The sequence below is a fragment of the Microcaecilia unicolor genome, chromosome 11 (genome assembly GCF_901765095.1).
Source record: "Microcaecilia unicolor chromosome 11, aMicUni1.1, whole genome shotgun sequence".
Taxonomy (NCBI): Eukaryota; Metazoa; Chordata; class Amphibia; order Gymnophiona; family Siphonopidae; genus Microcaecilia; species Microcaecilia unicolor.
The window spans coordinates 77,864,163-77,880,159 of record NC_044041.1 but is presented as its reverse complement, the minus strand read 5'-3'; the positions used below and the strand labels follow the sequence as shown (position 1 = coordinate 77,880,159).

At 46.1% G+C, this 15,997-nt stretch overlaps 1 protein-coding gene across 2 annotated transcripts in view; it reads right to left on the bottom strand.

The window, feature by feature from the left end:
- BTBD2 (BTB domain containing 2) overlaps positions 1–15,997 on the bottom strand; it is an 89,196-nt gene that overhangs the window by 41,549 nt on the left and 31,650 nt on the right. For both annotated transcript variants that reach the window (XM_030220097.1, XM_030220098.1), the window contains exons 2-3: positions 977–1,096; positions 370–526 (exon numbers count right to left, since the gene is read on the bottom strand). In XM_030220097.1, the coding sequence (XP_030075957.1) occupies positions 370–526; positions 977–1,096 (277 nt within the window). The remainder of the gene's footprint in view (positions 1–369; positions 527–976; positions 1,097–15,997) is intronic.

Here is a 15,997-nt window from a genome sequence, read left to right as displayed (position 1 = left end):
TCTTTGTGTATTTTGTACAGCGCTGCGTAACCCTAGTAGCACTCTAGAAATGTTAAGTAGTAGTAGTAGTAAATTTTATTTAATAATAATAAAAGGATTTGGCTATGCAATTTTTGAGATTAACACTTTGGAAATTAAACTGAGAATCCAAACAAAAACATTTTCAAACGGAATAAAATAAGAGAAGGAACACATTTAAAAAAAAAATTTTTCAAATGACACCCAAAGAACAATGCCAAGCTCAGTAACAGATTTCTAGCTTTGGGATTTGCGCAAAATGTTTTAAACTGCAAGCCAAAAACTGCTCAGGCAATCCTCTTCCAGGATAAAAATACAGTATCACAAGCACAGCCAGGCATTTCCTCGTACCTGAGTTAGAAGCATGAAGGCATTGTCAGCTCGGAGATTTTTCTTCAGGAACTCCACACAGTGTGCTTCTAGGGCGGGCACAGCGTATTTCTTAGCTGTGTACAGTGTTGTCATCACAGTTTCTGGACCAATCTGAACCTCATCAGAATAGAGAAACCTAAGGCATGCAGACAGCAACATTTTCTCATTAAGACAGAAAAGCAGTTTGAACTGGTGCAGGGGAGACCAGAGCTGAAAAGTGCAGGATCATTACAGAATTTTCTCTGCTCAGAATGCAACCCTCCATTGGTTTTCAGTGGCTGTACAAGCCAGGTAATACTGTATGCTTGTAAATTCTACAGAACTCATAATTCATGCACACCTTATAAAAGGTTTCACTCATTTAGTCTATGGACAACCATACAAGTATTCACAAACTATATGCCCCTTCCACTTTGTGAGTACAAGATTTAACAGAATATCTGTACCCATCTGTAGAAAATCAGACTGAGCAGCTTTCCCAATACAGATATTTCACAATACAGATATAAGACAATAAGAACAGAAAAGGGTTTCTCCCAGTGACTAGCTATAAAACAACCCCCACGAGGACAATTCCATGGCTTACTTCAGCAGGGCTAGAAAGGCAGCAGGTTCCACGTCAGGCAGTTCAATCTCTGTAGAAGTTGTGGCCATTCCCCCATTAAACATTGCATCGAAGACAGCGCTGCCCACCGCCAACACAAATCTACCATTAAAGAAAAGAAAGGAAAGGCTGCAAATTAAAACCAGTGTCTTTCTCTGCTGTGCTCCTTTACTGAAACTATGAGCACTGCTGCACAACAAGGATGTTTCTCATCACAGGAAGAGGGACTACATGGGACCCAGCCTTTTAAAAGCACACAAGAGAAAACAGTGGGCCCAATATACTGCAGTACTAGTAAAAGACCTAATTCAGCTGGTACTTAGAACAACTGTTTACCAATTTATTCTACTGTTATTATTATTCACTGCTGAAGATACCCAAACAAATTTCTATAAAGCTGGTGAATGCTTTCCCACTCATGCACATCCATCATTATGAGTCTAGGTACAATAAAGCATTTCTCTACTGATCCTCTAAGCCCCATACTTCTATCACACTAAAACATGTAAAGCCTGACTATTTATTTATTTTGTTACATTTGTACCCCGCGCTTTCCCACTCATGGCAGGCTCAATGCGGCTTACATGGGGCAATGGAGGGTTAAGTGACTTGCCCAGAGTCACAAGGAGCTGCCTGTGCCTTAAGTGGGAATTGAACTCAGTTCCTCAGTTCCCCAGGACCAAAGTCCACCACCCTAACCACTAGGCCACTCCTCCACTACAACACAGACAGCTGAAAAGGGATGTAAATATATATTTTTAAAATGAACTGTTCAGAACTACTGAAATTTAGAGAGTTAATTGTTGAAATGCTTATACAATCCTTATAGCTGGAATTGATGCCTGCAGTTGAAGGGAGAGGTTAGGAAGGAGTATGTCCCTTGACATATTAACAGGCTCTCGCCCCTTCACCCTCCCTCCCTGCTATTCTCACATACTCCCACCCCTTTTAATGAATAGCAGCTCAGCCTGAAGAACAGCACAGCAGGCCAATTTTAACAGGTCCTGGTACCCCAACCACAATACTAATGTTTAATGCACTAAGGACCCCCCCCCCCCCCCCCGATGCTCAAAAGTAAACGCGGGCGCTAGAGGCCATTAGCGCTATACTAGCACCCACATTTACCTGCATAGAATGTTCAGAGGGATCTAAAGCGGGAAACGAGTGCGCCAGGTACTAGCGCAAATAGAATGCAAGTGTAGTCAAGCTCATGTTAAAGAGGTCATTTTGCATTCCTTCCCAGTGCTCAGAAAAGAGCGCCCAAAACAAAACTGCCTTACCGCTGCAAAAAATAAAGCCAGGTCAGAGTAGGCATTAGGGTGTTTAGAAGAGAGGATTTCTCATGATTGTTTCTGCAAAACCTAATGAAATGTGATTGCTTTTGAAAGCAGAAGGAAGCCTATGCAAGCCCTTAAGCGCTGGTCATGAGAAACAGCAGATTCAAGCGAAAGCATACACTGGCATCTGTTAAAGCATCCATGCTAAAAATATATATATATATTTTTTAAACGCCCAAAGTGAAAGCACAGATTGGCAACTGTTTCCTGCGTCTAAATAAGCATCCAAGCTATAAATAATTAAACACAAACTTATATTTAGGCCGCAAAAAGAAGACACTAATGTGTGCTTCATGTTTGGATTTTACCGGGCACAGGAGCCAAGCTTACTGCAGAACTCTTCTGTGAATGCGCCAGCACAATCCTCCCGCCAAACTCCCTAATGCTCAATGCTATGAGTGTGCCTATATTTGCATCTCATTAGCGCCGAGCATTAGGGTGTTGTTCTGCGCTGTTCTGGTGGTATTTTTACGGCACTATTCAGAAAAGCACCGGAGTTTTGAGCATCAGGGCCTGAATAAGATTTTAGTTACTGTTCAAACACTTGGAAATAGTTAAATATTTATCACTTATGTTCATCAGACCCCAATGCAGGCATACACTTAGAAATGCAAGTGTAAACAGAGTGAACTCGGAAAACAGGTTTATAAAAAGAGGTAGTACCACAATTAAATTGCCATTTATTCCACAAAACAAAGTAGATTAAAAAGGAGGCTTAAGACTCTGCCATGTTTTAGCTACATCGCAACTACCACTGAGGCATTTAGCACACAGATGGCCAGTGTAGTAACTTTGCATTAAAGCCATGTGTTAAGTTCAGTGCACAGTTTCCTAACGCAAGCATAAAGAAAAATGTTTGCTGCTCGATGCAGTTACAAAAGCATGCAAAAACAAAAAACACAACATGTGTTAATATGGGAAACACACTGGACACATACACACACAGGTCTACACTAGCAGCAGCTGTATTTTGCACACAAAAAAAGCATTATCAACACTTGGAGTTACATGTACATACATCTGTGAATGTAGCAGAATGCTATTCTGTGCATAAATACTGTTGGTATCAGAAGTTGAAGCCATGCACAGGTTTTTAACGGCCACAATTATGAATGTGCGATGTGAGGGTTCCACCCTATATCGGGATATCGGAGGTTCACATAATCCAGTGTCCCTGGCCAATATTTGTCCAAGGAGTTATCATACCTTGAAGAACATGATGACTGATAAGAAATCGCATACAAGGCTGTGAAAGGATTCAGCTCAGTTCCGAGTTCTGTCACCTGCTACTGGACCTATCCAGCTAACATCGGTGAATGGAGGACTAACGGCATTTGCAGATCATATTTTAAGAGCTGCGATCAAACTAGGTAGTTATCAGATTTTATCTGGAATTGAAGTATGTGTTTAAATAAAGGGCAACGTGCTTGCTTATGTTGGTTGTAGGCATTAGTGTTAGGAATTGCAAGGAAATCTTTTCTGCTATTCCTCTGTATTGCTTTGTAAATAAAGCTTGGTTTTCATGGTTCTCTCCTAGTCTAATAGCTTCATTACGGGCAGATAAGGGGTTTGAACTCAGGGACCTGGTTTTTGGTGTGTCCAGCCCTAGACATGATTATTCTCATCTCTCATTCTGAAACTGTATTGACTAATACTGCGAGTGTCCCATGTGGTAAAAAATTGGGGGGGGGATGTTTGATTCAGCAATGTCTTCTAAACCACAGGTTCAATCTGCTGTACGGAAATCTTTTTTTTTTTTTACTTACAATTGTTAAGTAAGCTATGTCCATTGATTTCTCAGGTGGACTTTCAAAAGGTTTTGCAAAGTTTGATTCTGTCTGGTTTAAACTATTGTAGCAAAATGCTACTGTCTCACTGCTGTGTGGGTTGTCTAAATTTGATCATGTTGCCCTTTTTTTTTAAGAAACTGCAGTGGTTGCCACTGTCAGAGAGGAGAAGGTATAAACTGTTGGTATTGGTTCATCTGAGTTTGTTCCAGGAGTCATCACAATATCTTACAGTGTCTACACTGGTACAAGCCTAGACGGACTCCCCAGTCTGAAGACTCCTGTTTACTGGAAGTGCCCGATTTTCGGCGTTTTCAATTTCAGTATACAAAGGAGGAGAGTTTTTTTCCATCACTGGACCCACAGAGTGGAATAAGCTACCAGCTGCTCTCAGAATGCAGAGGAATTTGACAGCATTTAAAAAATACTCTTGAAACAGCATTTGTTAATGCACGCAGATTTCTGAATTATGTGGTTGTGATTAATACTCATGGTGAATTCAGTTGTATTGTTGTCTTTATAATTTTGCATTGTGTGCTACATGTTTTTATTATGTATGATTTGTTTGTAATCCGCTATGGATAATAGCAAAATAGAAACTGTAGTAAAATGAAATAATCTTTTCACACCACACTGTACCAAACCCCTCACAGTTTGTACATTGGCTGTAGTGTGATTTAGGTGTGTTCTCATGTAGTATTGGTACTTGGAATAATAATAATATGTATGCATGTATGTGTTAATACCCCTGAATATTAGGCATATCATAACAATAACCCACAACATTGGCACTTGGAATAATAATATGTATGTATGTATGTATGTATGTTAAGACTCCTGAATATTTGGCATATCATAACAATAACCCACAAAATATTATATGGAAGGATTTTAATAACACTAATAGGTATACTTTCAATACACAACAGTGGATGACAGCACATACAGATAATGAAGGTGAAGCTCCCTCAGTTGCAGTTTTGAATACGAAGTTATGGCATTATGCTCAGGCATAGACTCACCCACAGTGCAATCGTGTAAAGGAAGGGGAAAGGGAAATGGGACTTGATATACCGCCTTTCTATGGTATTTTGCAACTACATTCAAAGCGGTTTACATATATACAGGTACTTATTTTGTACCTGGGGCAATGGAGGGTTGTGACTTGTGCTACCACATTCCTACATTATCTCACCTTGGAGTGCCAATGTGCAAGAGATTCGATTGTTGGAAACATGGCCTGGACTTAATGTGCTTACTACCAAGAACGCTAATCAGTTGGTAGCTAGTCTCTACAATCAACTTCTCTCCATGTACATATGAAAGTGTTGCAAGGCCCAGACAGTTGACAATAAGGCCATGCCCTTTCACACTCGGTATATTTCTTCTCCACTTCTGTCAGCGCTTTGCTAGCATACACCATTACTCGTCGATAAGCATCATACTTCTGATACAAAACTGCACTCATACAATAAGTAAAATCAAGTTCCAGGAAAACCTCTCTACACTTTTCTGGATAGGCATCACTATTTCCTGCTCCAGGCCCCACTCCCAAGGTTGGTCTTTACTCAGAAGTTTAAAAAGGGCTACATGATCTCCACATACTGATCACAAATTATTATGAGTAGTTGCAGATTCCCAGAAATGAATTCAATGAAATTAGTAGGCCTTCAGTTATTACAATGCTATGATTCTCTTCTTCTGTACATGAAGGCCTTCAGTAAAAATCTCATATGCCAAGTAGTTAAGAGACTTACAACACCTTTGTCCTTTTGCTTCTGTCACCTTTGCACTAGCTGTTTTCAGTTGTTGGAATACTCTATTTCAGTGAGTTGGTCTGGAAAAGTTGCACTTTTCATTAAGGTAAGATGTCATTCACATGCACCAGAGTGCTCGAGCTTCCACACTGGGAAATGTATTATGTAGAAAGATATTAAACTCTGCTGGTAAATTTAAATAGCCAAAAGGTATCCTGTTCCAGGTACATTGTTATTATGTAAGATGAAGACTGTTTGTGCTGATCCTGAGGATGCCCTGGCATAGTCTAAAAGCCTGATGCCAGATCATGGCTGGTGAAATATTTTGGAACAAAATCTAGCCATGATTAAAGATGCAGGGATGCAATGGGCCATCTAAACAGAAGTACTTTCTTGTTCAGCTGGCAGTAATCCAATGCAACCATCTAGATAGTGATCTTTTTCAGATTAGGCCACAGAGGAGAGTTGTAGGTACTGTTATATTATCAGATGATACCTCTTGCCTCCAGGATATTAAGCACCTCCTGGATGGATTCATAGGATGCCAATGGAATCTTAATAGTGCCACACAAAGACTAGTTTACTGTTGGGATCTGTGGACACATGGATGCCATGTGGATCCATCAAGCCACAATCATAGGAATTAACACCAAAGAGGTCCTTTAACTGATATCTCCCCATCTCAGTAGTACATGCATCTACTACAACTGACCATTTCTTCAAATCTAGAAAGGGTTGATTCAGCGAGATCTCCACTCTTTCCTCTACATCCTACAGAATAACAACATGTAAACTCACCTCTATATTGGGGAAGGATTCCCTGACCAGAAATCCTACTGCTTTCTCCCCTATGGACTGTAACTGTTTCTGGTAGTAGGTTAGTAACAAGTACACAGGGGACCCAATTGTTTTCATACAAGGCAATGTGCAGATAGTCAACCACAGTTCCCAGAAACATGACTTCAGATTGAAAAAACACTACCTTGTCCAAGGCACTTGGACCCTTGACTATACAGAGCCTTAGAAGTCCTGCACATATCCTGGAATTGTGACCTCATCATTGCTCTCCACTTTACATATCTATGGAACAGTTTAACTTGCCATGAGTGCCGAGCATACCTCAGGTGAGCTTACTGGTTCTTCTTCCATCCTACTCCAGAGTATGTTCACCAGGTCAACATAACTCCCCAGTCTAAGACAAATCAGAGCAGAGAATGGGGGTATTAATGCCCTCATACAATGATAAAGTTGTGGGCGCAGTTCTTGGTCCTTAATATCAGGAGGATATTACAGACTCCCACAATAGGTTTGACCCCTAGATTAGGTACAAGAAGCAGCATGAAAGACTGCTTCACAAACTCCAGGTACATCGTGTCCTGAAGCTGTCAGACGGAATTCCCCAATAATGTGAGAAGTCACTTGGTACCATCAAATAGGCCTTTCATTACCAAGTATTCCCCAGATGGGCATCTATGCTTAAGTCATCTATTTCTTGGAGTATCTCAGTCAGTTTTCATGGATGAAACCAGTGTGGATCAGAACATGAGGTGGTACTTCCTTATGTGTCTCAAAGGTACAGACTGAAGAACCTGCTGGCTCCACAAGATAATCAAACATATTTGCAAACTATTGACACTGAGTATGACATCAACTATCAGCTCCATTTGGACAGATATCACATTGCTGCCTTTCGGTTCCTTATCTGCAGCCACATCCAATTTGAGCTCCAGAATACAGAGATCTGTTGATCTCTGAAATTAATTTGGATGGAGCTCCCCATACGTTCTCTCATAAAGAATCCACTAACTCCTTTACCCTGTATCACCCTTTCATTTGGAATAGGGCACCTCACTTGTGTCCAGATGATCTCTTGAATGTAGGCCAGATTGGACCATAGCCTTTTGAGAAATTCATTACCAATTAGCAAAAGTTCTGAGAATACCTGTAATGATTACCAAATGTTTTAATGTTCTTATCCAAATGGAGACGGAACCAGACTTAACCAACAGGTTCAATGGTTTACTCACCATGGGTAACAAACCAGAGAACACATGGTACTAATCGTGAAGCAGCTAGACCTGCCAATCCCCCCTCTAAGGAAACTTCAAGACTATTGAGAAGACAATGAGTCATCAATGTAATCTCTGAGGCCGTCTATTATATCCTCACACCAAAATCCGTTCTGTACCTAAATCAGAAAGGTATATCTGTAGGCTTGAGCTTACCAAGGAAGTATTTGATGTATAACCATATATTACCCTCTGGAGGGTTTTAAAATCTGTTCTCAGAAACCAGGTGCAGATAAACAAGAGTCATCACTGAAGAGTCAATGGCTTTGATCTCACTACAAGAGTTGCACCCTTTGGCTCTGCCTGAATGGTACCAGGACCAGGACTTGCTTTGGTTCTGAGGTTCTTATGAAGTAACCTCCATCGTCTCCATCCAGTTGTTATGGCCTAATTTTGAGACAAAGATTAGGATCCACTGTTGGTTATCCTTGGATCGCTGACACAGAAAATGAAGGCTATGCTGGCTGTTTCTCAGCTCCTGTAATATGGATCCTTCTGGTTTTGCATTTCTTCCATAACCTTTCCTCCCCTTCCAATTCTTCCTAAAGGCCTACAACTGCTCTTGTCTTGAGGGTCCATGTTGATAACAGGATCCACTGGAGTGGCTGGTTGTGCATTTCTTTGTACCGAAAGGAGAAATGTCAGCTTCCAGTGACAAGGTGTTTCACACCATATTGACACCTAGTTTCCATTCCTTGGTTTTCTTTCCTTTAACGCAACAGATGAATCCAGGAACTAGTGGGTTAAGTCACCTACCAGCAGCTGAAGATAGAGATAAACAAACTAAAGGCAGTGAATCCAAACGGCCAGCTCCTTCCTCAGTTAGTATGTCATTCGTAAGCATTTGCCAAGGCCAAAAATATGAAACCAATAACAACCAGAAACCACCCTCACTATGAAAAACAGAGAACCAAATAAGAACTTCGAAATAACTACAACTTGATCCAGAAATCGGAATCCTTTCCGTGTTCCCATATCTGTCTGAACTCTGCAAAAGAGAACCTGGAAGGAAAAAATAGCCACACTGAGGTGAAAATGAAAAAAACCGTCGGCTGAACTAGGGAGGGATCCTAGATTCATCTGCTGCGTTAAAGGAAAGAAAATTATCAGGTAAGACATAATTTTACCTTCCTTGTCACTTGCAGCATATGAATCCAGGAACTAGTGGGATGTACCAAAGCATTCCTTAAGTAGGGTGGGAAGCCGACGCTCCCTGCGCCAACACTCCCGCCCCAAAACTCGCATCCAGACACGTCTAAGCCTGTAATGCTTCACAAAAGTATGACGCCCAAGTAGCCGCCCGACAAATCTCTTCCAGAGATAAGGCCTCCGCCTCCACCCAAGAAGCCGCCTGTGCCCGAGTAGAATGCGCCTTCAGGGCCACTGGAGACGCCCACCCTTGTAGCAGATACGCCGCTCCAATGGCTTCCCTAATCAGCAAGCAATGGAAGCCTTAGAAGCCGCCTCACCTCTTTTCGATCCGACAAGAGCACAGATGATCCGAGTGTTGAAACTTGTTAGAGATCTGCAAGTACCGAAACAAGGCTCTCCGCACGTCCAGGAAACGTAGCAAGGCAAACTCCCCTGGATAATCCTCTCTTCGAAAAGACGGAAGATAAACCGCCTGATTGACATGGAAAGCCATAATCACTTTAGGTACAAACAACGGCACCGTCCAGATCAACACCCCTGGCTTCAGAAAACTGCAAAAAATGATCCCTGGAAGACAACGCCTGACTTTCAGAAATCCTCCTAGCCGAAGCAATGGCCACCAAAAACACTGTCTTAAGTGTTAGATCCTTCTCAGAAACCTTATTCAACGGCTCAAATGGTGGTGACTGGAGGGCTCGCAGTACCACATTCAAATGCCACGACAGGCACAGCTGTCGCAGAGGAGGCCGACACCAAAGAGCCCCGCGAAGGAAATGGACCACATCAGAGTGAGCTGCTAAAAGAGGAACCATCCAGTTTGCCCCTAAAACAAGCTAGCGCGGCCACCTGCATTTGAAGGGAATTATATACCAATCCCTTTTGAAGACCATCCTGAAGGAACTCCAGAATAACCGGAATGTCCGCCCGAAAAAGCAATTCTGCACGCAAAGCACACCACGCCGAGAAAGCTTTCCACACTCGCGCGTATGCTGCTGAAGTAGACTGCTTCCATGCCCCCAAAAGAGTGGCAATGACTGGTCCTGAAAATCCCTTCTTCCTCAGCTGCTGCCTCTCAATAGCCAGGCCGTAAGACCAAAGCAGGTGGGATTTTCCATCTGAACTGGCCCTTGATGCAGCAGATCGGGAGTCACCGGAAGTCACAATGGTGGCTCTGAGAGTGCTCGAACGAGATCCGCATACCACAGCCGTTGGGGCCAGTCTGGGGCCACTAGAACGACTGGCCCACGATGCCACCCTATGCGGCAAAGAACTCTCCCTATCACAGACCACAGAGGAAAAACATACAGTAGCTGTTGTTCTGGCCATGGCAGGAGAAGAGCGTCCAATCCTGCGGATCCTGGCTGCCATTTGCGGATGAAGAACTCGGGAACTTTGGCATTGCAAGCCATGGCCATGGCCATGAGATCCATTACTGGTCTTCACCAACGTTGACAGATCAGCCGAAAAGCCGAGTCCGACAGCGTCCATTCCGCTGCGTCCAAAAGAGTCCGGCTGAGAAAATCCGCTTGAATATTGTCTTGACCCGCAATGTGTGCTGCCGACAGGCTCTGAACATGCGCTTCCGCCCATACTAGAAGACGAGACGCTTCCACTGCCAAGGGAAGACTGCGAGTGCCCCCCTGCCGATTGATGTAGGCCACCGTCATGGTGTAGTCCGAGAATACACGAACCGCCTGCCCCTGCAGAAGGTCCTGAAAACTCCGCAGCGCATTCATGACTGCCAGTGCCCCCCTGCCGATTGATGTAGGCCACCATCATGGTGTAGTCCGAGAATACACGAACCGCCTGCCCCTGCAGAAGGTCCTGAAAACTCAGCAGCGCATTCACGACTGCTCGCAACTCCAGACAATTTATCGGCCAAGTCGCTTCAAGAGGGGTCCACGATCCCTGGGCTACCTGATGAAGACAATGGGCTCCCCAGCCCGCAAGGCTGGCATCCGTCACGACTACCACCCAATTGGGAGATGCCAGAGAAACACCCTTCTGCAAACTGGCTGACCGGAGCCACCACGCGAGACTGTCCCTGGCCCAGCTCGACCAAGGAAGTTGTCGTTGATAATCCAGCTACGTCGGCGACCATCTGCTCAAAAGGAAATTCTAAAGAGGCCGCATGTGAGCACTTGCCCATGGAATGACCTCCAAGGTCACCATCATGGAACCGAGGAGCTGAACATAGTCCCACACTCGGGGAGCGTAACGACTCAATAAGGTCCGTACCTGAGAAAGCAATTTGATCCTTCACCCCTCGGAGAGAAACACCTTCCCCCACTTCGTATCAAATGGCTCTCCAAGATACTCCAGACTCTGAGTAGGAACCAGATGACTCTTGTCCATATTGACCTCCCAACCTAAGGATTGCAACACCGCAATCACTCGGTCGGTGACCACTCGACTCTCCTCTGTTGTGATCGCCCGAATCAGCCAGTCATCGAGATATGGATGCACTCGAATCTCCTCCTTCTGCAGGAACGCCGCCACCACCACGACCTTGGAAAAAGTGCGTGGGGCAGTGGCCATTCCGAAAGGAAGGGCCCGAAACTGGAAGTGCTGACCCAGCACCACAAATCTGAGAAATCTCTGATGGGGCTGACAAATGGGAATGTGCAGATAAGCTTCCCTCAAATCGAGAGCTGTCAAACTCACCTGGTTGAACAGCAGCAATAACTGCCCTTAATGTCTCCATGCAGAAGTGACGAACCTGCAAAAACTGGTTTACTTTTCTGAGATCAAGAATTAGGGTTACCATTTTGTGTCCTCTGAAAAAGAGGACACATGTCACGCCCCCTACCCCGCCCCGCCACATGCCACGCCCCCTTCAGGTCGGGTTCCGCCACACCCCCCCCCCACCCGTCACATAGTCCCCTCCCCCCCTCACTTACTATCTAGCCCTGGTGGTCTAGTAGCGTCTTCTCTTCGGGGCAGGAAAGAGCCCCCTCTTTCCTGCCCGGAGCGCTGCCTGCCCTTGCCTGCTGCATCCTCCTCGGTATGGCTGGGGATTCAAAATGGCCACCGAGAGTTGAAGCGGCCTCGCGAGAGTTCAAATCTCGGCGGCCATTTTGAATCCCCAGCCAGACCGAGAAGGATGATAGACAGGTGAGGCAGCGCTCCGGGCAGGAAAGAGGGGGCTCTTTCCTGCCCCGAAGACGTCACTAGACCACCAGGGAACATGGTAAGGAAGGGGAGGGGATGGGAGACCAGGTCACGACCCACGGCGCCGATCGCGCGCCCACCGCACGCACGCGCCTGCCCGCACCCGCGCCCACGTTTGTCCAGAAATCCGGACAAACGTGGGCGCGGGCAAAATCCGCCGGACGCCCCGGACATGCCCTCAAAAAGAGGACATGTCCGGGGAAATCCGGACGTATGGTAACCCTATCAAGAATAGGCCGAAAAACCCCTCCCTTCTTTGGGACCACAAAGAAGATGGAGCACCGACCTGTGCGCCTTTCGAGAGGAGGAACAGGCACGATAGCCCCTACCCTTAGCAGGTCTCGCAAACACTGCAGAACCGCTGTCCTCTCGGCTCGCGATACACAGCGGGACTCCAGAAAAAAGTCTGTGACGGAAGAGAAGAATTCTAGCTTGTAACCTTCTCACACCACATCGAGGACCCAGTGAGCCGCAGTAATTCTGGCCCACTCTGGAAGAAACATAGTAGATGACGGCAGAAAAAGACCTGCATGGTCCATCCAGTCCGCCCAAGACAAACTCATATGTGTATACCTTACCTTGAATTTGTACCCGTCCCCCTCAGGGCACAGACCATACAAGCCTGCCCAGCAGTATTTCCTGCCTCCCAACCACCAGTCCCGCCTCCCATCACCGGCCCCAGCACAGACCGCACAAGTCTGCCCTCCCCTATCCTCACCTCCCAATCACCACCCCCTCTTCCCCCCACCTGCTCCGCCACCCAATTTCAGCTAAGCCTCTGAGGATCCATTCCTTCTGCACAGGATTCCTCTATGCATATCCCATGCATGTTTGAACTCAGTTACCGTTTTCATCTCCACCACCTCCCGAGAAAGCCGACCACCGATCTGCTCTCCTCCTGAGTGGACCTGCGCCCCATCATTGGGAGGCCCGAAAAGGAGCCCCCTGACGAGAGCGGGGCCAGCCAGACGCTTCTCGTTGCAAAAGGAAGAACGCTGCCCAAAACGAGGATGCTGAAAGGCTGTATTGGACCGCCCCGGGCGATACCGTTGCATCTCTCCGAAACATGACCTCGAGGCTCCCTGCCTGGAAGTAGACTTGGGTCAATCCTCCGGAAGACGCTGAGATTTGGAATCCCCCAAATCTTTAACTATCTTTTCTAGGTTTTCCTCAAAAAGCAATTTCCCTCGGAAAGGCAATTTGATGAGCCGTTGCTTAGAGGCCATATCTGCGGCCCAATGACGGAGCCACAGAAGATGCCGAGTGGAAACTGTCAAGGCCATGAGTTTGGCCGAAGCACGGACCAAATCATGCAAGGCATCCGCCAAGTACGCCAGCCCAATATCCATCAGTGACATCTGAGAAGTTCCCGGCATATCAGACTCCGAAATCGAATCCATGACAGAATGTAGCCAACTGAGACAAGCTCTAGCCGCATAAGAACTACAAACAGAAGCTTGAAGTGTCAAAGCGGCCACCTCAAAGGTACGTTTTAAAGAGGCCTCTAGCCATCTGTCTTGCATATCCGTTAAGTGCCACACCACCTTCCACTGGAAGAGTAGTCTTCTTAGTGACCGCCGTCACCAGGGCATCCACCCTAGGTAGAGCAAACTCCTCTAAATGGTCTGCTGAAACCGGATACAGCCTGGCCATAGCCCTGGCTACTTTCAGCCCCCCATCCGGATCCGCCCACTGGGCCAAAATCAACTCTTCAATAGCTTCATGTACCGGAAAGGCCTTAGAAGGTTGTGTGGTACTAGCCATCTTGGGGTTGATAAGCCACAACCTCAGGGTCCTCTATATTCAGGGCTTCCAGCGCCTGAGAGATAAAGGAGGACAACTCCTCCTTATGGAAAATCCTCACGGCGGAAGAGTCCTCTGGTTGGTCAGTGAGGACACCGTCCTCCACGTCCTCTACCCCCGTCTGCTCCGAGAGAGCCACCACGGAGGAAGCTGCAGGCGACCGTATGCAGGACCCCTCCTCAGACCGCAAAGAAAGCCTAGGCTTTTTAAGGGAGGAGAAATCCTCTGGGGGAAAACCCAAAATCTCTTGGTTACCCCCAGACTCCCTGAGAGAATCAAAGGCCGAAGCTGTCACTGCCGCGCGAGGGGGGGGCAAGGCCCTTTTCAACAAAAATGCCTGGACTAGCAAAATAAACTCTGACGAAAACCCCTCCCCTGCAATGGAGGTTGCAGCCATGACACCTGCACCACCGCCCACAGTGCCTGATGGCCCCCCCCCCCGACTCCCCTACCAGTAGAGAAGAAGCTTTGCCCAAAACCGCTACCAGAGCCGGCTCCGCAACCGATCGCAAAATGGCGCAAGAATAGCCAGGCTCTGGGCGGGAAAGCACGCTCTCGGGGGGGTCCACCGCTTTGTCGAGTCCTGCAAAATCAGCTCACCCCGTGCTGCAAAGGCCTACCGCTGAATGCCGTTTCCCACATCGGGAACAGCGTTTTACCACCTCCGTTGCCATCGTCCGTCCCCAAACAGGAACCCATCAGGACTTACCCTGGACCGGGAAAGCATGGGAACTGACAGCTGAGCCGAAGAAAAAAAACTCTCCAACTCCACTTCAAGGCAGGCTCAGACAAGCAGGCAACAGAAAACAGGACTCAGGCCCAGATGCACTAAACTTTTAACGACCCTTTAACGAAGAAATTTTCAACCGTAGCATGCATTAAAGGCCATTTTCCGACTATGCTAGCAGCTAACGAAAACGGAATGCAAACGAGTAACTACCATTGTAATGTTGACAATTCGGGATGCACTAACCATACTGACGATTGCACCGAATCATTTACCGCAATATATTTAACGTGAAGTCAGAGCTGCCGTTAAGGCCTGAGCTGTCATACTCCCCGCTAAGAAAGTCCTAGTAGAAGATCATTTGCATCTCTGTGGACAGCAGCTCATTGTAAATTGGCTGAAACCAGATATGAAGCAGAAACTGGCAAAAGCTACAGGCACACAGGACAATCTCAAATATTCCAGGAGCATTCTTTCTTCCCCCAGTCGGCAGCTTGATAATAGCGAAAGGACGCTCCTGACGAGCGCCTTTGCTCCCTCCCGATCCTTTTTCGATTTTTGTTTTGATTTTGGGAGCCACGTTTGTGTGGGTTTTTTTGTTGTTGTTTTGACGTTTGTGGTATGCGCAGAGCAGCCAGCATAACGCTTGGTTGCTCTGCGCATGCTTTAGGGGCTGATTACCGACGAGGAATCCACCAGTTTAACAAATCTTTGATACACTGCACTTTTCAATATCGTACTGAACATGTGCGACTTGTTTTTATGGTGCATTCTTTGTTTTTTCAAATTCGGTAAGCACTTTTACGTTTTACATTTTTTTTACGTTTGGTTGATGCATCTGGGCCTTAGACAGCAGTAAACACAAACCTGCTCTCAGCAAAAACACACTTCCCTGTGCTTCTGTGTTTCTCTTTTAAATAAATTCTATGGTTCTCTTTTCTTTTCTTTTTTTTTAGTGAGGAGGCAGACAGGGCCGTGCCTAGGGTCTCTGGCGCCGCCCTGCAGACTATCAGTTGGCGCCCCCCCCCCCCCCCCCCCCCCCCCCCCCCCCCCCCCCCCGTGAAAATGATCACCCCCCCCCCCATGAAAATGATCGCTCACCACTTGCCACACTGAAAGGAATTGTCAGCAATATTCTTAGAAACAAATTGCTATACATTGCAAAATAAGATAGCAGATGTAAATTCTCAAAGTGGACAT